At 34.5% G+C, this 21,919-nt stretch overlaps 2 protein-coding genes across 7 annotated transcripts in view; one reads left to right on the forward strand and one right to left on the reverse strand.

Annotated features, from left to right (window-relative positions):
* Positions 1–408: 408 nt before the first annotated feature.
* LOC114882881 (caseinolytic peptidase B protein homolog) lies at positions 409–3,422 on the forward strand. Its single transcript, XM_029200024.2, has 10 exons — positions 409–981; positions 1,073–1,125; positions 1,189–1,378; positions 1,502–1,752; positions 1,832–1,922; positions 1,988–2,195; positions 2,290–2,422; positions 2,504–2,716; positions 2,803–3,100; positions 3,175–3,422. Exons 1-10 carry the CDS (start codon positions 630–632, stop codon positions 3,321–3,323), a joined length of 1,938 nt encoding a protein of 645 aa, XP_029055857.2. The 5' UTR covers positions 409–629; the 3' UTR covers positions 3,324–3,422.
* A 4,252-nt stretch (positions 3,423–7,674) lies between these two features.
* LOC114882892 (synaptotagmin-5) overlaps positions 7,675–21,919 on the reverse strand; it is a 111,694-nt gene continuing 97,449 nt past the window's right edge. For 5 of the 6 annotated variants that reach the window (XM_046285309.1, XM_029200055.2, XM_046285314.1 and 2 more), the window contains 8 exons: positions 14,007–14,070; positions 12,964–13,213; positions 10,818–11,054; positions 10,215–10,310; positions 9,414–9,687; positions 9,065–9,298; positions 8,731–8,895; positions 7,675–8,127 (listed from right to left, as the gene is read on the reverse strand). In XM_046285309.1, the coding sequence (XP_046141265.1) occupies positions 7,942–8,127; positions 8,731–8,895; positions 9,065–9,298; positions 9,414–9,687; positions 10,215–10,310; positions 10,818–11,054; positions 12,964–13,213; positions 14,007–14,070 (1,506 nt within the window). In that variant the 3' untranslated portion in view covers positions 7,675–7,941. The remainder of the gene's footprint in view (positions 8,128–8,730; positions 8,896–9,064; positions 9,299–9,413; positions 9,688–10,214; positions 10,311–10,817; positions 11,055–12,963; positions 13,214–14,006; positions 14,071–21,919) is intronic. The other variant, XM_029200059.2, reaches the window with a different exon arrangement.

A 21,919-nucleotide genomic window follows, 5' to 3' on the forward strand; every position in this document is an offset into this window, starting at 1 on the left:
CCTTTTATTTCGTACACCTTTTTTTGGAGCTTTTGAATTTGCACACATTGCGCACGAATGTGATTGGTTTCCTTAGCAATATGTCCGACACGAAACAAATTTTGAAAAGTTGCTATTACACGCAAATGTTCAATAATTCAGCTATAAAAATAACCATGCTGTTATAGATTTTGAATTGCTGTATTCAAAATGTAGATAACATCACTAGAAATTAAATACAAATAAATTGTATATATACATTACTCTAATTACTTTATTAGTCAGTTGTAAGAATATGTCTTGAATTCTTATTAAATCATTAATTATATTGATTATCAATATTGTTTCAAATATCGCATTATTGCAAATTTTATAGTATCCACTTTCTGCTCCAGCAGTCATATTATATTTAAGTATATGTATGTATAGTAGAACATATAAATAAGTATGATTTGGACTGTTTAAAGTTAAACAGCTGAAAACGTTAATAGAACGTAAATTCTATAATTATGTGTATATGATTGAGATGACTGTTGGTGATTATTCAATAAATGTTTGTATATATTACAGTACGTCAGTAAAAAAGTATAATCATACAAGATAAAATCACATGGTTCAAACATACAAGTGTTTTATGAGATTTATACGAAATGTCACGTTTCTCTAATTTACGATTTTATTCGATTATAAAAGAAATTAAATATTCAACCACCTTTCCAAAAAATCCAATTTCAAGAAAGAATAGTGATATAAAAAATATACTTTATCAATGTAGCAGAGGTTATGTTCACTTCTGGAAATTACAAAAGCATATTTATCCATTATACAGATTTCTGGATATGCTCATGTCTAGACAAATTCGTTCTTTGTTAATAAAGACAAAAACAGTATTAAATAAGTATGACATTAATCATAGCAAAAGATATTGTAAAAAGTTAGGTATTGTATCAAGTGGTTTGGGTATAACTGTAAGTTTATGTGAAGCATCAAATTTGCATAAAGGTATGTGTTTTTCATGTTATTGATTGTATACAAATGTATAGTAATAATAATATGAATGAAAATATTTACTTTTGATAAATATTTTTGATAGAGAAAGAGTTCTTTCAAGCTGCAAAGTACGGTGATATTGGAAAACTAAAAGGTGTAAGTAGAAGAAACTCTTTGTTATATATATAATAATAATAATTGATAAAATATTTGTTATAGATTTTAAAATCTGGTATCGATGTAAATGTAAGACATCCATTAGGTTGGACAGCATTACACGTAGCTGCTATTAATGGGCAATCAAAAGTTATTAAACTTTTAGTAGAACATGGGGCTGATGTTAATGTACAAGATGATTTCATTAATGTTTATGCAACAGCTATAGAGAAAGGGATGCCTGTTTTAGATGGTATATACATTACAATAATTCAGTACTAAATATTATACATAATTATATAATGATTTAAGACTATACAATTAGTTTTTGTAATCTTAAAGTTCTACAATCTGTTATGCTTTTATCAATTTTCAGTGCTTGCAACAAGGGAACAAGAATTTTCAGATTATTTAAACAGTAGAGCTACTTTCAAAGGTTTTACAGCATTACACTATGCAGTATTAGCAAATTCAAAAGTGTGCGTAAAGGAATTAATGAATGCTGCAGCTGATCCAACTATAAAAGCTGAATCAGGTCATCGTGCTATGGACTATACTGTAGAGGGAGAGCTCAAAGAAATGCTGACAAAATATAGTGTGAAATATGATAATATGATGGAGGAAAAAGTACATATGTTTAAAGTCAAGCTTTGATTTTTATATAGTACTATATTTGACCCATATTTTTACCAAATATTGTAAACAGGAAAAGGAAGAGCGTCGTAAATTTCCGTTAGAGCAACGCTTAAAACAGCATATAGTTGGACAAGATGGAGCTATATCTATTGTTGCATCCAGTAAGATTCGTTCTATATAATTAACCATCGATACTAAATAAATATACACGAAATTTTAATTGTAGCTATCAGGAGGAAAGAAAATGGATGGATAGACGAAAAACATCCGTTGGTATTCCTATTCTTAGGTTCGTCAGGAATTGGAAAAACTGAATTAGCTAAACAATTAGCTGCATATATTCATAAAAATAAACCAGAAGCATTTATCCGATTAGACATGTCGGAATACCAAGAAAAACACGAAGTTGCTAAACTGATTGGTGCACCTCCCGGGTATACATTATATTTTTGTATACCATGTAACATACATATTATTTGATTTGATTTAATTTTTTCGAGAAGTAATATATGACATTTTATCAATTAGATACGTGGGTCATGACGATGGTGGACAATTAACAAAGCTACTTAGGAAGTGCCCAACTGCTGTTGTATTATTTGATGAGGTTGACAAAGCGCATCCTGATGTATTGACAGTTTTATTACAACTGTTTGATGAAGTGATATCATTTTCCATATTAAATATTAGCATATAATACTAGGAAACATTATACTAAAGGATAGATTTTAATTCCTTTCAGGGAAGATTAACTGACGGTAAAGGTAAAACGATTGAATGTAAAAACGCAATTTTCATAATGACATCAAATTTAGCAAGTGAAGTAATAGCCGAACACGCACAACAGCTTAGAGAAGAAGCTCAACTGGTTTCAAAAATGAAACACGAACAAAATGTAGATATAAATGAAGACTCAGAACGCATTGAAATATCTCGGAAATTTAAAGATGAAGTAGTACGTATGAATTAATGTGTTAAACATTATTTTTAGCCCGGTTGACAAATAATTATTCGGTTTTGTATAAAATAATTATTTTATAGGTACGGCCTATTTTGAAATCACATTTTCGAAGGGACGAATTTTTGGGTAGAATAAATGAAATTGTATATTTTTTACCATTTTCTCAATCTGAGCTCGTCAAATTAGTAGCAAAAGAATTGGAAGCTTGGGCAGAACGAGCGAAGGAGAGACATAAAATAGAACTGAAGTGGAATAGAGAAGTTTTATCGCTTTTGGCAGAGGGATATGATACTCATTACGGAGCTCGTTCCATCAAATACGAAGTAGAAAGACGTGTCGTTAATCAATTAGCAGCTGCTCATGAACGAGGTCAATTGGGTATGTAATTTATCATTACTATAGAAGAATAATTTAACTTTGCAAGTTTTAATAAAATGTTTCATCTTATACAGAAAAAGGATGTTCTGTATTGCTTAAAGTTAAATGGCACAAAAATGGCGCAAAAAACATAGCACTGTCCATTCGGCGTAAAGATTCCAAAGATTTTATCGACATTTCAACGACAGATAATTTGACAAAAAATGTGAATTCTGCCTTTTAATATCATCAATGAATATGTTCTATGTGTGACTCCTATAATTATAAATAATGTAGTATAATTTGACACTATAGTGTACGTAAATACAAAAGTTCCAAATGTTTTGTATCATTTATTATAGCAAGTTAAATATAACGAATGTGTTTTGTAAAGCTGTACTATTTTGTTTGATATATGGCTATAATTTTCCCTAAACAAAATATGAATAAAAATGTACCATCTTGGGGTGTTAGGGACCCCAAAGCATCGGTGACGTTCGACATACCGACATTATGGCAACCGGGGTGTCAGGGACCCCGATGCATAGATGGCGCTCTTTGCATACCAAAGGCGGTAAGTTGTGTAGTTTCCACCGTTTCTGTATAGATGGTGCTAAGATCGAATTTTAAAAATAATTTATGGCGGTCTTTTTAAAATAGAAGTTTGTCAAACGTTTATTTTGATAGTTCTTCGGTCTCGTAATACATATTTCTTGAACGATTTTGTGTTATGTTTTTGTTTCATTTTTCTACTTCTTTCGTATAGAATTGAAATGTACTATTTTGACGGAAATAATTAATTCTTTATTTGATATCGAATCACGAGATACATTACAAGAAAATATCGGTTACACATCACATTTAAGATACATTGTACATTCTTTACGATGCAGTAACACAGCAGACATTCTCGAAACGTTTAGAAAAGTCAGTTATGGGAACTGTTTCTTTGTCTTGTCCATCGCTTGCTTAGTAACGCTCTAAACCGCCTTTTTTTTTTTTAAATCTTCAATTACTTTGTACGATAATCGTAACTCAACTACTATCATCGGTGGCCCACACGTTGGGTAATGTGATAAACGCGAGCTTTCTCATGCTTCGCAAGGCAAATTCAGATCCGACAATAGGGTGTCTATTAACACTTTGACGGCTGCATATTTCATATATGTATATGACACTTGCAAATTTCACATTTTATATTTAAAAGAAGTTCGTTGATAAGATTATGCACGAGGGTATTTGTAATGTAAGCCACAAAACCATCAATTTTCAGATTGCAATGTCAGTAAAACTCCATTTATCCGAGTAAAATTTTACTGAATGTCTGATTAATTGAATCCACAGTTGAATTTTAATTATCGTAACTATTGTTAAACATCATTCAGTTTATACGTATATTGGTGTAAATTGAAGAATAGAATAATAAAATTTTATTATTTAAACAAAAAATCATTGCTAAGAGAAGGGGAGTTATTTGAATCATCTAGCCTCTCAATATATTTAGTCCTTTAGGTATTATCATTGGGCCAATGGGTACTATACATGGTGTTCCAAACAACTGAGACAAGCTATAGCTTTAAAACGGTAAAAGATAGAAAAATTTTTACAAGGAGAAATTAAATGATGTCGAATAGAGCACTACATAATGCATGTCTTAGCACCAGAAGTAGAGGCGTATCAAACATTTCGAAGTCATCTTTATTTGTTAAACCAGAATTGTATACTTTGTTACACATCAATTGAAGCGTGTTTTTATTTCCTACAAAAAAGTATTAAGGTACTTGGGTGGAAAATTGATTAGTTCAGAAGATGTAGTAGGAGGAGATCTCTAGGCTCTCCCTGTCTCTCCCTAATATATCTTTTGAGCTAATTAATTATCAACCCAAGTACCTTAATACTTTTTTGTAGGGAATAAAAAAACGCTTCGATTGATGCATAACAAAGTATAAAATTCTTACTTAATAATAATTTTTGTACTTTCCTTTGTATCGTTTATCTGCACTTCCTTCGTCCAAACCAGGCATGCACAACAAGTTCGTATTTCTACGCTTTACGGAACGAACCGTAGGTTCTGACAACGTAGATCTATCCCTTTAGACAAATAAATTTTATATTTCCTCGAATCGACGGTAGATTTTGAAAAATCATCTCGTGTGCATGCCTGGTCGAAACATCGCTTTACACCGGCCGTATTGCCCGCATCCATATGGATAGAAAATGATAGATAAATAGAGTTCTACTGTACTATGCGGTATAGTAGATGGAAAGTAAGATAAAAAACAGTGAAGAGAAAAGTTAAGTATAAAAATCACGAATACATGATATAGGTTGTCAAAGCATTCAAGAAAAATTTTCAGCCGAAGTATTGAGTCGAAAAATGACAATAGGAGCACGATACACATATGGCGTTTACAAAGAAATTTCTTTTTGTAATTTATTCGTGTTGACGAAGAAACACGAAATTCATGTAGCCTTTACGTATCGCGACAGTCATTACAATTACTTTGGAGTGTTTTCAAAAGCGTGTTTAACAGTAACACACCCAAGATGAATATTTCATTACCAAGATATACATATAAGAACATCTTCATATATAATATAATTTGTATATGAATGTGCGTATATACATACATCTATGTATTACATATACGCTTTTTTTTTTTTTTAAATATAAATACCACGTATCATTTGTCTGTGATACGTAGAATACAATAGAAATACTGTTAAGTATATTTTAAGCGTACGATTCGGATCACGCTGATATAATTAAGCGTTTCTTCCCAGCAAACCTTGTAATTTTTTCCAACTTGTACGTTTCACGTATTCACATCAGTATATGTATAAATACATTATAATACTTAAAATACTTAACGATGATCAACATTTAAATTTATATCCTCTGTATCTCCAGGTAACGTTTATTACATCGCATCCTCTCATTTTCTGTTCGACAAACAGATCAGAAATATTAATCACTGTAATAGACGTACGAGCCTAAAATATTTATAGTACGGCAGGTTCCTTAATCGAACTCTTAAATTAACAATAAATAGATCTAAGCTCTGGAATCTTCAAAATTATTAATATATGATATGACGAACTTTGGTCGGAAATGTTCACGTTATCGTTTAATATGCTTATTCTTCCGGCGTGTTTCTCTTTACCTTCTGTTCTTTTTCTCAGATGTTGGATCTTAACGAGTACAAGGAAAAGAACGTAAAAAAGGTAAAAGAAGTGGGAAATGTGTACTTTGTCAGTCACGTTTTATCACTCTGGGTTATGCCTTGTGCAGTACGGTTTGACATGTACGAACGAACGTTGTACAATGTGCAGATTTATTTCTTTTTTTTTCTTTTTTGCATTTCTCTGTTGCTGCTTTACGTATAGATAAATAGTTTACAACATGAACAACGATAACGGGGTTAAACGTCGTACTTATCGGAAGAGAATCGTTCTTTTAGGCTTTCAGTTTATTGTAAACTGTAATATGCACGGGCATTACGCACCTCTGACGCGTTACACTTCATTGAGGTCGGTTTTGTTGCATAGTACAATACTTAGGCCTAGAAAGTACATATGTATAAATATATCCCTCGTTTTCCGTATTAATTTCAGACTATGATAAAAAATCATTAAAATTAGACAAACGTACATTATATTCCAAATGATTATTCTTTTATCCATTTCCCCATCTTCAAAATCTACGTACAAATCTTTCTAACGCGTTTAATTTTAATTACACAAGAAGGAAATAATTCCATGGTACTCTGTAACCTAAAGCATATGCTGTATCCTCTTATCGTTTGTAATACGATTATCCGCTATCGTATTTGTTCGTTAGCACGAACAGTAATTATCTCGTTGATTGTGCAAGATACATTTAGCCTCTGACAGAAAAGTAAACTTGTAGCGTGAGAAAATTGTCACGTGTATAGAGAACATTTAGTAAAGACGCCTAAAATCGTGTGATCCAGAAAAATCATAAAAATCAGTACGCTGCATACGATCAATGCTGATTGGACGGTGATACTATCCGAAATCGGTATAAAAATGTTGATTTCGTGTATGGAAAAGTAATCGTATCCGAGTTATTTAAAACGTAGGTTTCTGTGATTTTAGGCGACTTCAACGAATACACGCACAACTTCCAAGTTATAGTTAAAGACATTTACTCGTCTTAGTCTTCCTTATTAAAGATTTCCAGGTGAAACGAAGAATATATATAACGGAAAGGGAAACTGCCGATTAATCGGTATTCCCGACGTAGAGACAGCACGGTCTCGAACTGAATACGTAACAGACTTATGAAAAACAAGGTATATAAAACAAGATATGATTGCCATCTTCGAACGCGAATCTTCCTATGCACAAGTAGCAAGGTGATCTTATTTCGGCGCCATGTTATTATCATCTAGCAATAGCCCGAAGACAATGACGACCCATGGGCAAACCTGAATCGGTAATTTCGTGTACATGTTTACACTGGGTATATCATGTGATCAGAGATCACGGAGAAGTTTTATCGACGAAATATCGATAGGTTCGCGGGGATATTGAGATACATCAATTGTTGAAACTCGCTGGAACGCGGGTAATAACACGGTGAGTGTACGTACTCTTTTTGCGGTTCTCCTTTTCGTTAGTGGTCTTCGAATACATCCATAGAAGCGGTTTCACATATAACACACTGCTACGTTTGCTTACATTTTTACCGATTATTTACCCTATACGTTTGATTGTATATTCTCCATCCCTGATCCGACTTGGACGAAACAAACGCGTCCATGATTCTTTCTTCTTTTCCTTTTTTTTTTAACTATTTTTCGTCACGTTTCCAACTGGAAACAGAGTAAGGAATGATTTTAGTGCAACGTGTGCCACATAGCAATGGTTTTTCTGGGCGATTGAGTCATATGAAGCCAGTGCTCTCTTCCTTGGCCCCCACTCGCTTCTCCGCCTGGGATGATTCCTGTGGCAGGACCAACGATGCAGGATCCGACGATCAAGTTTCCCCCGATAAACTCATTGCTCGAGTCCATCACGCATACCTTGAAAGATATTCTTTTATGGTTGTGGTGAAAATTTCATGGTAACTTTTATAGTCAATCCTATCACACGAATCGATAACTTGTAATAAATGTCATTCGTTCATGGTGGATATGTAGCGTATTCTTTAGAATGATGTTGCTACGAATGAAGGAAATTTTTTATTTGTCGAAAACGGTAACAGAAGTTACATTTCTACAATGGTGCTTTATCGAATCGCGCCATGGAGAAAATAGATTATTCTACCGCGTTCGAACGATTCGATTTCGTTTATGAGATATACAGTATGGAAATAAATGGAATTTGTAAATGTATCAAACAGGATAAATCATTATTGTATTTCTTTGGGAAGAAAAAGTATTCTCTCTTCGATGAAATATCTAAAGCTGTTGAAAAGTAGCGATTTATAAAAGTTAGATAAAAACAATGTACAAATGTGAAAATTAGTAAGTGATGAATAAACGATGGTTAACAATTAAGAATTAAATTAATAACGATAAAGGATTAGGTTTCAGATTTCTTGTCTAATTTTCTTTCTTACGATCAGCTTGTGTCTATAAAACAAAAAACGATTTAATAAAGGCTAAACGTTCCTCTGTGCTTACCTCAATAGCGGATGATGCGAGTGTATTGACAGGAACATTAAAGTAAACTGCCTCATCCCAAACAGGACAGGTCGTTGCTTTTCTTACGGTAGTCTTCTTCTTCTTCACTCTTTTCTCTCCGCAAAGAAGATTTACTTTCACGAAGGAATCTAAGGTTTCTTTCTCCTGTGTATCAAAAATAGCAACTTGAATATTAAAACGTAACAGATATTCGATTGATCTTTTAAGTTAAACTATGATAAAGTAATTTTGTATTGTACGGAAGTAAATATTCGGCCGAGTGGATTTTTCATTTGCTGAACAATTGTCCTAATGATGAAAAGGAAGATGATACCTGTGGTGGAAACAGATTTCTCGCTTTCTGAATGAGCACTGTCAATTCCTCGGCACTTGGCAAATAAGAGAGCGATAGTAGTACTTCTTGAATTTGTTCCGGTGGCTTTCGTTCGCGTTCGATCTCACCCCAAACTTCCTCGGTTGATGTAGGGGAGTCTAATTGCAAAAGATGCAGTGGTATCTTAACGGAACCAACTATGTCATTTCTAGAAAAGCGATCGTAATCGAGAACCTGTTAAACAGAAAAAGAAATTATGCTAATAAAACGTTAGTTGATAATTGATAAAAATTTTTCTACAATCGAATTTCATTCAGATTGAGCGTTGGACAGAATGTTTTATAATTACTTGTAAAACTAAGATCTTATCCTGAAGTTCATCGCTGCTGACAGGAAATTTAAATTGCTGATCGAAGAAGGGATTCGGTTCGTTACGGTGTATTTGAGTTTGTCGTTTCCTTGAATCCACTTCAGGGCTGAGTGTTAGTTTCACGTAAGGGTCGTTGAATCCTCCTCGATCGCTTCCAGCCAGATCGTGAGCCTCGATCAAATGAACGTGCAAGTCCGATCGATCGAAGTCGTACTTGAACCGCAAGTGCAGCCGACCCAAGCTTTTTCCATGTCTAAAATTACAATAAACTTGAGTTATTCAATTTTATCGATCCAATAAAAATTTCTTAAAATGAAATTTTATACGCGTATCATGCGGCTACTCTAAGATAGCCTGCTACGAACGCGAATCCTATCCACAGTCTCTATTTTTCACGAATTCCTACAATATTAACTTGGAAATCAATTATCCGTGTGTGATTGCCTTTTTGTATCCGATTGCCGTGTATCCGGTAATTCAATCCATTCATATGGTACATGCATTCATATATGAATAGATCAATATATGGGTCATCGAATAATACTTCGAGGTTGAATGGAAATGGATGATACGAAAATATTGTGTATAACATAATTAACGTTGTTATAACGGTGACGAATGCAAGAATTATTGGAATATTGTCAAGTGAATGCGAGTAGGTTTTATTCAATATTTTTTCCAACTTTCTTCGTGACAGATGCGTGTGCAGGAAAATTGTATTTGTTTATAAAAAGAACAATTGTAGGAATGTTTCTAACACATTTAAAATAGAGCATATACCCGCGAGCCTTGAGGTAAAGAGGACCATCTCTTCGTTGATAAAGATCAGGTTGTATGGAACCCAAGGGTGAAGCTGGAGGAGGTGGTCCACCATCGCTGCAAAATAAAAAATTACTACCTTTCATTATGATTAAATTAGTTATCAATTGTCTAAATGCAATCGTGGTTAAAATACAAAAGTACCACAAAATGATATTTAATGATTTCAGCGGTTAAAGCAATTAAGCGTGAAGTTCTAAATAAATCAAATGGTGAACAAGCAAAATTAAATTGCCTGAAAAAATTGAAAATAATTCATTATCGTCGTTCAATCGTGCATTATCGAACTGTGACCAAATGGAAATGAATATTCAAGTAATTCTTCCTACCGATTGCTTCCAATTAATTTGTTCCTGGCGCTCCGTTAATTATGAATTTTTATTCAAAAATAAATACCTGATCAAATATAATTACAATCGAGCCTGCTCCTTATAAAAATATTTCGCAGGGATATAAATTGAAATACAAGGCGTATTTGAATTTCTGTTTAAAGTTCGCGATTGATTTACCTTTAAAACGCAGCGTGAAACCATTCGAGCACGGAACGAATGAAAATTGGCTCACCTTCCGGAAGTGCGTGACGGCGGAATAAGAAGCGGTGATAGACTTCGGCCAGCTGATCTGGAAGCAACGTGGGCAACGCTTATCGAAGAACCACCACAGGAAGAGCTCACACCTGTTGCCAGAGAGGACAGTGAGCTCTGAGAGGGTGATGCATTACTGCTCAGAAGGCTTCCGGAACAACTGGCTGGACTTCCACAGCGTGCGTCTAGCGATGCTGCGCGACCAGGTGATGGTGATCTGTGTGTTTAACAATCGTGTCTATGGTGCACGTGAATTTTATATACTATACACAGGATGCAACACAGCTTCGCCAGTATGTCCTATCTGCTAAAACTAAAACTAAAACGTCATACAACAAAAAGTTGGTAAATTAAAATCTATTAAAATGTTCGAACAATAGCATAACTAATTTAATTGTATTCTAAATAAAATATTTTGAAAAATTTCATTCGCATCGCGTGATTTCTATATATTAGATGTTTATACGGCAACATAGTAATTAAAATCAATATGTGATAGCAAGTGTGCGTTGTATTTGAAATGTATCAATATATGATATGTATGTTGTATATTTAAATTATAAACATTTCATTAATGTATTTTACACAGTTTACTGAACTTCTGATAGGATCATTCTAGCCGATTAAAAGTTCATTAAACTGTCGTTCGACTATTGCCTGTGTGAGGGATTATTAACAGTCCACGAAAGATTCGACAAAGGCCGGTACGTACGTTGGATACCGTTTAATATCTCTAATGGAAACGTTTAATTTCAACCATGTTTGTTACATGCTGGGAAGATATTAAACTATGTACACATGCAAATCCGCTACTTAATACGCGGTAGGTCGAGCAAATACGACGGGTAAAGGTACTGAAAACCTTAATGATAATAGCCCGTATATGCTAATTAACTTCTTGACCTAATTACTGAAGTTCTATTAGCTGATGTAACTAGTTTTCAATTTTTTAATACACACGATGAGCCGCGAGAAACTCCCCGAAAGCATTGATTATTTTATGAAGTTTGTTAATTGATTCTAAGTACCGGGTGTATCATAGCTAGACATAACTTCTGCGATGGGTTTGGTATCTACGAATAATACATACAGTTTGACTCGAATTCGAAATTTTGCACGATAGCACTCCAGCTAAACGAGACAGTTTAAAAAATTAAAAAGAAATTAAGAAATTTTGACTACAAATTAACAAATTTATCTTCGTTTCATCAAAATTTTAAAAGGTTTAGAGGTTTCAGAGCGGAGATAATTTTAATATATAATCTTTACACCGAGCTTTCGTTAAAGTTGCAGTTTAATTCATTGCGACGAAAATCTTCTTAGGATTTTCATAACGTACTAACAGGTGATACAAAATCGTTATAACAAATTTTATTCTGTATCTGAGGTATATTCGAAAGCAATGAAATTTTTATTCGCTTCGGTGACAGATTATTTTACTCATCATTGATTATAATGCACCCGGTGTAATTACAATAAAATGTCTACCCCTTAATCGAATTTAATCTCATTCCGAACGAAGAGGAAACATATTTAACGCTTCATAATAGTATTGCAAATCGTAGCTGGGAAGGAGGGAAAATATGCATCGGAACACACCAGCAATTCACTTTAACGTTCGCGATGCCACCGGAATTGCGAAACAGTGAATTTCCGGGAGGAAAATGGAGAACCTTCGACCCGGTCCGGCCTCGGAACGCACCACTGTGTTTCCACGTACGTACACTACAATCAGAGCTACCTAAACTATTCTTGTTTCGTAGCCTGTATAGAATTAACATCTACTTATTCAGAGGGAAAATTTAGTGGAAATTTATCACAATTGCCAGCTACGATTTGCAGATGAAACACTGAAGTTTAATACCCCTGATAAAATTGTTGCTTTAAATACTTGAGATGTGATAATACTGTTTAAAACAAGTTTTAAGCAATTAGAGCAAATTATCTTTGGCATTAAAAATTTCAGTAGTTATCGTTTGATTTTGTTCTCTAAACAAGATATGTAGGTTTAGATAAGCATGGCAAGAGACAACGTTATTTATGGAATGACCCGATATAATTTAACTAATTTCATACATAGTAGAATAGGCAAGTGCAGAGTGCGTATAAAAGATATATAAAGTAACCTTGAACTTCTGCTTGGGGGGTAAGAGGAGGCAGCGTGTAGTGGATCGCGATGATGATGGTATCGTCCGTCAGGTCCAAAGGCTCGAATTTGAGACGAAGAACCACGATGAACGGATGGTCCTGGAGGTCCTGAAGCTCCTTCCAAAGAGCTTTGAGAGCTAACCGACGAATTCCTCGTGAATAATCGTCCCATGTTTCCGGTTCCGCCGCTACCGCCGGGATAACTACGACTTTGATGTGGCAATCCTCCTGGCGTATACGAAAAGTAGGTATCAAGTGGCAGACAAATAGATCATTGTCATCTTAACCCTTTGAGGGGTACATTTTTCTTCCGAAGAAATTATTGAAATCAAAATTCGGAAGAAACATATGTTATAGTAATAGGTGTAGAATATATGCATACAAATTTTCAGAACTGTAGGACTTTTCGTTCAAGAATAACCGAATTTATTCTAAAAAAAAACCGAGTTTTTTGTGTTTTAATTGTTTACAGCTAATTATAAATAAACACGTTTATACAGCTTTCCATGAAAATTATATAACTTGGAACCCCAAAAGTCTAAAAAGTACTCATACGTTGAAAAGATCTGCAAATTAATTTCGAATTAAAGAAAAAAACTAAAAACAAAAAGGTGGTATGAATACGTATCACTGACCCTCAAAGAGTTCAACAATTTCTAGTTAATTTATTGATGTAACATTGCTTTATTTCGGTGTGATTTTGATGACAAGGACTAATGATTACTTACCGACCTACATTCCTATAGAACTAAAAAAGATTATCTACTTGTCACGCTATACAGAGGCGTTTTGCATGATTTTGATGCATGCCAAGTAGCATGTATTATTACTTGGTATACATCACTGTTTTTCGAATTGCTATTCCAAACCGCTACTACGGAAGACATCTTTAATATTCATATCTTTCATTGATCGGTGGTTTTGAAACAAGAACGCAACAGGGATTTATGTGTTATAAGTTCGGGAGGTTTAGTGTGCTCGTGCAATCCGCTTTCTGAGACCCGAGAGGAAGTGTTCTTACCCGATTCAACCACCACCGACGAACATGGTTGCACAGCGTGTTGCTCTTTAGCGATGTTGAATTCCTAGAACAAGAATTATTTATTGTTAATCTAAAGTTTGTACGATAAACTGATACTGATTGAATTTATTAATAACCTTACTTATTTAAGATGGAAAAGAGTTTACAAACTAAGACTACAATGCACATTATTGCAGACAATTAAGATATTGAGTAAATATACAGAGCGGACCATTTAATGGGAACATCTCTCCTTTATTTATGGTCTTATAAAACATATCAATTCATAAAAGTTCATTTAAGAATATAGTGTTTCCACGTGTTGAATAACGTTTATGTTTGCTTGAAAAACATGTTCATAGAGGTGCAGTTTACAAAATTTGCATACAAGAGGGACAAATTTAAATGTAGATTTAGATTCATTAACCTCCAGCAATATACAGTTGCGTAAAACGGAAGCAAATTAAACCAGTTGATTTATAATACTGTCACATTCGTATGTTACAAATTATAGTCGATTTAAGCTAAAATAAATAGTATTTCATATATTCGAGTAACTTTGAAAATTTTTCTCCAATTCCATTTTTTTCCAAATTCCACACAATTTAAAAATGACCTGCTGTAATACAGTGCTGGGATAAAAATGGTTCCACCGTAATACTACTGGGATGCGTGTTATTCCAACAACACGCTGTTGTTCCAAAAACAGAAACAACGAAAAGAACATTTTTCTAGCATTTTTTTTTTTTAAATAAATGTTTGCAAAACAAAAGTAATACCGCTAAATTTTCTACCTTCTCTTTCTAGTTTAAATATTTATTTTCACGTATGGCTTCATATAATAGAGGATATTTCATCGTGGTGTTTGTTTTTAGTTTGTTTTTCATTTCCTTTGATAGAATACATATAAGGCATAAAGAACGCTTTTCAGTTGTTTTGTCTCAATTCTATACCTACGGAAAAAAGTGAAATTGAGGATATCCGTTGGTTCGTCCATTCCGAATACCGTGGAAAAATCGAATAAATACCCGCGTCATAGCTGCAAAGAGTTCGTGTGCTTTGAGCACAGTTCGTAGAATGAAAGTTTTGAAATAGAAAAGAAAAGTCAACGTCAAATTCGAAATTTTATTAAAATTCGTTGTAGAAAAGTGAAATTAGAAATTTTTATTCTTTCGAGATAAACATCTTTATTATAAAAGCAATTTCCTTCTAAAATTTTCTAAATTACTTTTCTTCGTTATCATTTCTCATTACCACATTTCACTTTAACGTATCGCCCACAATTATATTCACAGCTGTTGCGCATTTTCCACCTCATCGTTTCCATCTTTTCTCCAACATTTAACCTTGTTCCAGTTTACCATGAAAATAGCGACTGATTTAACAGCCAGGGGTAGAACGAATAGGTATATAGGTTTAGCCACGCGTTAATTAGACTATTTCGCTGCCGTCCGCGTAAAACCTCGTCGAAGGACGATGCGAATTCTACGAATCTTTACGCGTTTGAAGAGGAATAATTTTCAGCTGAATGGCCTCGGCACGACGTTATACTGTTGAAATTTTCTCTTATTACTTTTCATCAATAAAGTGTTACCTTTTGCGAAAGAAAATGTTATGTATCAAAACGTTCAGCGACTGTGAGCGTGTGAAACGGTTCACCATGGATGAGAAGCTTTCAATAATTCATAACGATTTTCATCCACGATTTATTCCCACCAACCGGTTGGCTGCCGTTGAAAATTGTTCTGTCGATATATTCCAATCGAAAACTTCGCCAACCGTCGAGAAGTTTACTAAAAGCTCGATTTGAAGCATCGATGTTATGATAAATTTTGGAAGAAGATCACGTCCCAGAAAATCGTACATTGCTGCGCGAAATGATATCCTTTCAAAGAGTTGCTAAAGTATTTTAAGAGAAACTTTTTCGAAAAATTCGAAGTATGTTCGATTAATATGTTAATGGTATTTGTTTGTCAAATATCGAACGCCATTACCTTATTCTATCATAAACTTTAAGCAAAGTCCTTTTATTTCTATATGCACAGAAACTCTACTTTGAAACTTATAGATCAAAAGCTCTACCACTAACGCTTAACACTACCTTTTAAGCGTGGTTATAAAACCTAGAAGCCTCATAACTTTTGCATCAAACATTTACCTTTTACGTCAAATATAAAACAGCAACCTCAAAAAAATACCCTTAGTATAAAACTATTAATTGTTAGATAATACAAAATTGTCATCTTTCGTCAACTTCAAGCACGAAATTGTTATGGCATAATCAGTGGCATATTATTTCGAAATTGTTCTTTTGATGTGCAACAACCTGATGGTATCGTCAACATTAACGAATATTACTCTATGCAGTTAATGAATTTGTACGGTGATGACTTTTTATCGATTAGACAAATCGTCTTAAAAAGTAAAAAATAAATAGAAAGACACGGATTTCGAGTTTCGACACGACATCCTGGCAAGGAGGGGCGAGGTCGCTGGAAGCTGTCTTTCATGGGTCGATACTCTGAGCAGCGCGAGCAGAATCCATGGTTCCGCCCAGACCAAAATATTCAATCTCTGGTGAATTATTATTTTTTTTCTATCTCTGCTATCGATACCTTCGATTCGTCGTGAAGCCACAACCAAACGCCAGCACGATTCGTGGCTGGTCGAGCGGCCGTTTCTACCATCGTGACGAAGCGACGGCAGATGGAAAAGCTTAAAGGTTTCAGAGCTTTTCCCTCTCTTTTTATTTGAATCCTTTAGTTACTCGTTTTTTGTATTCGAACATAGTGTAACTGAACTGTGAATGCGATTGTATTCAATTAAAATGTAACTCAATATTATTTTTTGTGTTGAATTTGCGTTAAAGTAAGTAAACTGAACTTATTGCTCGTTGATGATTTGATATATCAATTTTATCTGAGTTCATTTTGGTCCATTCGGATTACCAACAACGATCGATTAATTCTATTGATTAATTTTGCAGATTTCAATTTTATTTTATGCTCAAATAGGAACTTGAGTGATCGAAAAGTAAACGATCAAAAACGCCAATTAGTTTCGTTTTCCTCCAATCAATCAAAACTTTCGATAACACTTTAAACGAGAAAAAAATATTGCTCATCGAAAAACAATAAACGAAATTCGCGATCGAATTGCTCGTAACTTCAGTTTGAATTCGAAGCAATTAAATGACATCAAATTTCTATGGAAACGAGAAACGAGATGAAAAAACAAGGTTTCCTTCTTTTTTTTGGAAAATAAGAGAAAGAAAAGCAGGGCACGAGTGCTTTTTAAATAATACATTTCCCTCGGCGCCAAGGACACTAAAACTGAAACAAGAAAACAGGGTTGTTCGTTGTCACGCGATACGCTTTTACGATTCGTTTCGATCCGATCGTTAAAAGTGTAGGCCGTCAGTAAAAATGAATTTCCAGTGTCCGTGTGTTCCACTGAATAGGGGATTTCTAACTTCGTCGCATGTAAGATGCAGTGGCCTGTATTTGGCTAGATAAAAAAGCTAACAATACTCGGGGGGCAAGTTCGAAAAAGAATTCTCGAAACTTTCAGTTGGAACGTAAGGGATTCTTATTAAAGAATACAATAAAAACTTGAAACGACCCAAACTGTTTCGCATTCAGCTTACGGACTGTTCGCGACGTTATTGATGCCACTTTTACTGTAAGTTTGAAAGTTTGTTTGAATACAGCGTGTCTAGAAGCTTTTGCTTTTATTTTATTGAAAACTAATAGTCGATATTTTACGAAATTGCAGTTAGTTTGACATTTTATTGGCTGAAATTGACAAGTGTGTACGAGCTTGTTGCAGAATCTAGATTCCAAAAAGTAAAGGGTAAATCGGGGTCGGCAAATTTTTTTTTATTAATGGGATTATGAGCGTAATGGAATATGGATTCGTACGTGAATTCCACGTAAAATGGAATTTTTAAAATATCTCTAAGAAATAATTGTAACATAATTTAAAATTAGAAAGTTACAAATTTCTTGCATCCAAAAAACAATTCAATATTGTAGCTTTCCGAGTTTTCTTCCTCCGTGTATGTACTTGACGTTTACAATTAAAATTCGATAAATGCTCTTTTCTTCTGTTTCACCATTCATTTCAATTTCGCGGTTATATCATGAAATCACGAAAATGGAGATATAAAACGAGGGAGATGAAATAGGAGAAAAACGGATGGAAATATCGTTAACGAAGGGTTTCATAACGCGATCGAGTTACGAACACTTCACTAGCAACGAAGCTCGGTTGATTCGCTCGAAGTTCAGGATATCCTAACCGTGTAACGATTCCGTCTATTCCTGACACTGAGAATTGAAGCTTGAAATAAATATAGCAATTGCGTAAACAAGCATCACAGTTGGCACCATCGAACCTACACAGGACTCATGTGTAATAGCTTGTGCGTTCAAGCATACACGCTCGCGGAAATGCAATTTACATCATTATATCGCGAAACGTACCAGAGCATTTACCTGCGGTGAAAGCATCTTCTCCATTGTACAGATAGGTTCTAGTGCAATTAACAGCTACAATGACTGCTTCGATATCTTGGGATAATTTTAGACGCGATCATTGCTGGAATTTCTCACTTAAGCAACGGTTCAAGTTAAAGGATTTACAACCGAAAAATCTGAAAAAATTCACAATCATAAAGAAACATGTCTAGAATATTCTAGAATTTTTTCAGAATTTTTGAATACCAATAAATAGGGAAAATATGGCAAAAACCGTTTTCTCGATTTTACCCTGTAACTACCTTCTCGGTTGAGATACAGGGTTGAAACATGGTGTATAACGGTTTTATTTTATAAGCTATTAATTTCAACGTAGTTTTTCAGGACACTTGCGAATATCATAATCGTTTTCGTCGAAAATGAACGGTTCTGGAGATATCGATTTTTTCAAAGTTTTTGGAAAAAAATCGCTATCTCGAGAACCGTTCATTTCTGGCAAAGATAATTATGATATTCGTAAATGGCACGAAAAACTACGTCGAAATGATATATCTATTTATGGTTTTGCGACTTTCGCTAAAAGGAACTTCATCCACATGTCACTTTGAAAGAACCTTTCTGCAACAGTTTGCTGCAGGTGACACTCTCTTTGTAACGAGCATTATTGTATTAGAATGGGGAACTCGTTCGCAAAGTGTGGTAATAGGAAGGAAAGCGTTCTAATATCAGCAGAGAAAGACAGGAGAGAAAGGAGAAGAATGGGCTAAGCAAGCTTCAAGAGTATATCTTGAATTTAGGCAGCTCTTCTATACGTAACATCGACAGAAGGTAATTTCCATTATTACATAGCGGAATGTGTTACCGTTCTCAATTAGGAGCGCTGAAAGCATCATTGCTATTGTAGGCCTACGGCATGATGCAGTTCGTGGTACCATCGACTATACCGGTCGTTGATCCCAAATTTGATTATCTTCACCTTTGCCCTAAATTCACTTTAACGATATTAACCGTGTAACATTTACGCGACCTACTGTATTAATTTCTAAAGTACGATTGACCGTTGATAGATAATAATTAAAGTGTTCTGTGATTATTTAATAGTAAGAAGAAATTATAAATCTAGAAACAATGTTTTACTGAGTTCATACAATAATCCTTCAAGCATTTTTGAAATACCAACTTGTCAATTTATAAGTAATAAAAAAAGTAAAATTCATATTATTCGATCTTCGACGAAGGAGCAATTGCAATATTTTCAGGCAAATAAAAAAATACCTCCTGATATAATATAAAAAGAAAAATTGAATAACAAGGAATAAGCATTAAGCTCTTATCAGAAGATAACGTCTCCCAAGTCGAATATCTGACGAAATATCCCTCGTAAATATTTATCGAAATTGTCCCATCTTGACGTCGAATTCTGGCTGAAGCTTCAAAATTTCATTTCGATCCCAATAACCCTAAACGACATTCGTTTAATTAATTTCGCTGCTATCTAGAGGTATCTATCTCCCTGGACACGCGTACCAGATCCCGTTGAACCATGTTCGCCTCCAATGACCTTAACCGATAAATTACTCGATTAACACGTCACTTACTAATTTTCATAATTAATTTATCAGTTCAACATGATTAGACATGGTCAGTCTGTCTCGAGAGTGCAGAGGATACCTGGTCAAAACTGGGTACCTGGGTAAAATCGAGACCTTCTATTATATTTCAAACGATTTCGAATTTTGCTGCATCATTAAAGAAAGATAATTAAACAAAGTTTTATAGTGTCTAAACTGTAACCATTCTTAATGGAATTAGCAGAAACGTTTTCTGACGAATACATATTCTTTGGAACTTAGGTATACAATGTAACCATTCGTAGCGATTTGTTTACTTCATGGTTTTAACGTTTTCGTCAGAACGTTAGTTCGTTAGAAAGTGCATCCAGTGAAACCGCAGCTGTATTGGGTAGAAAGCGCATCCACTACACCCCTAACTTTACTCATCAATGTAAATACCGACGGGGATGTATTCAACCGTGTTTCTCGTTCGATTATGTATTTTGATTGCACCAAGTTCGATATATTTTGATTGAACAATAAAGCAAACTCGAAGACTGCATGCGATGTGATTGACGTCAGTGAACATCTATCGCGTTCATGATGGTCAACAGAAATTTATAAAAAAGGACTGTTCCCATGGGTGTATAGAAAACTGAAGAGTCATAGTGTGGATAGCTTATTATTTTGAACGGGTCAGGGTCATGAATTCATCATTGTTCATGGCCTTTTTCTTTATTATAAGTCAGAATTTCTTCGATTCCATTAACATTCCAAAATACCGATTTCTTTCTCTATTTTCTGCTCTTACCGTTCTCGTTTCTAATCACAAGTGGACCGCAAATTTTTATTAATATTTTTCAAAATCTTTAAATATTTCCCCGCACGTTGACAAAGCGAATTTACAAGTGTCCAAATGAACACCCTCTGCAACTTACTAAATAAATAAAAACATTGTCTTCGAAATACCGACCCACTTGAACGTTTAATTCATTTGAAAGCTGTTAGCGAGGAACTCGAGGAACAAGGATGCATTCGCGGCTAAATAAACATCGGTTCTGTTCGTCGCCATAATAAAACCCTCTTTCGATCGATTCTGTATCAATTACCTCGTCCGTAAGTGCAAATTCTATTTTTCTCTTCGAAGGATACAATGTAGACGAAGTTTTCTCTTCTTCTAACATCGCAGTTTCAGGGTACACGAAAGATAACCATCGAGGATGATAACGAAAACGCAAGTGCACTTTTATAATCGCCTCCAAGTGGCTTGACAATGACGAATGATCAAGGTGTTATTCTTGTTCGCTATCGTTGTATTAGGGTGGTGCACACGAAATGTCGCGTTTTTGAATAGACAATGACATAGATAGTATTGATAGTATGTTAACGGTGTACCGTGGTCCTAGGCCAGTGGTTCTTAACTTTTTCAAAATCACGGAACATTTAGGAATTTACAAGATTTTTGCGGAATACAGTGATAAAATAAAATTTGTTATATAGCATAATCAATAAAAATCGCATACATATCAGGTTACATATGAGTCAATAGCAAAAATAAAGGTCAAAATTTTGTTTAATAAGATATTTTGATAGAAATTTTTTCTAACAAAGCACCGGTTAAGAACCATTGTCCTAGACGATCCTTAAAAGCAACTGGTATAAAAGGAAGAACCAGTGAAAGGTATCAGCTTATTCGTATAATCAATATGGAAGAGGGATGACCATAGAAACGGCTGGTACAAAGGAATATGGGAGGAGATGTGTACTCCAAAGCGTTTAGCCTTCTGGGTCGAGGTCGTGTGGTCCACTTCAAAAAAGCTCACCTTTTGCGATATCCGTTTGATCCTTCAGTTCCACCGTTAATTGCTATTCCCCGTCTTCT

Source organism: Osmia bicornis, chromosome 1, assembly GCF_907164935.1.
Source record: "Osmia bicornis bicornis chromosome 1, iOsmBic2.1, whole genome shotgun sequence".
Taxonomy (NCBI): Eukaryota; Metazoa; Arthropoda; class Insecta; order Hymenoptera; family Megachilidae; genus Osmia; species Osmia bicornis.

Excerpts from the sequence above, each read along its gene's own strand:
- LOC114882881 (XM_029200024.2), top strand. The coding sequence starts at position 630 with ATGTCACGTTTCTCTAATTTACGATTTTATTCGATTATAAAAGAAATT. Across the intron at positions 1,379-1,501 it reads AGGGATGCCTGTTTTAGATG|TGCTTGCAACAAGGGAACAA; the intron begins GTATATACATTA and ends ATCAATTTTCAG. Across the intron at positions 2,196-2,289 it reads CTGATTGGTGCACCTCCCGG|ATACGTGGGTCATGACGATG; the intron begins GTATACATTATA and ends TTTATCAATTAG.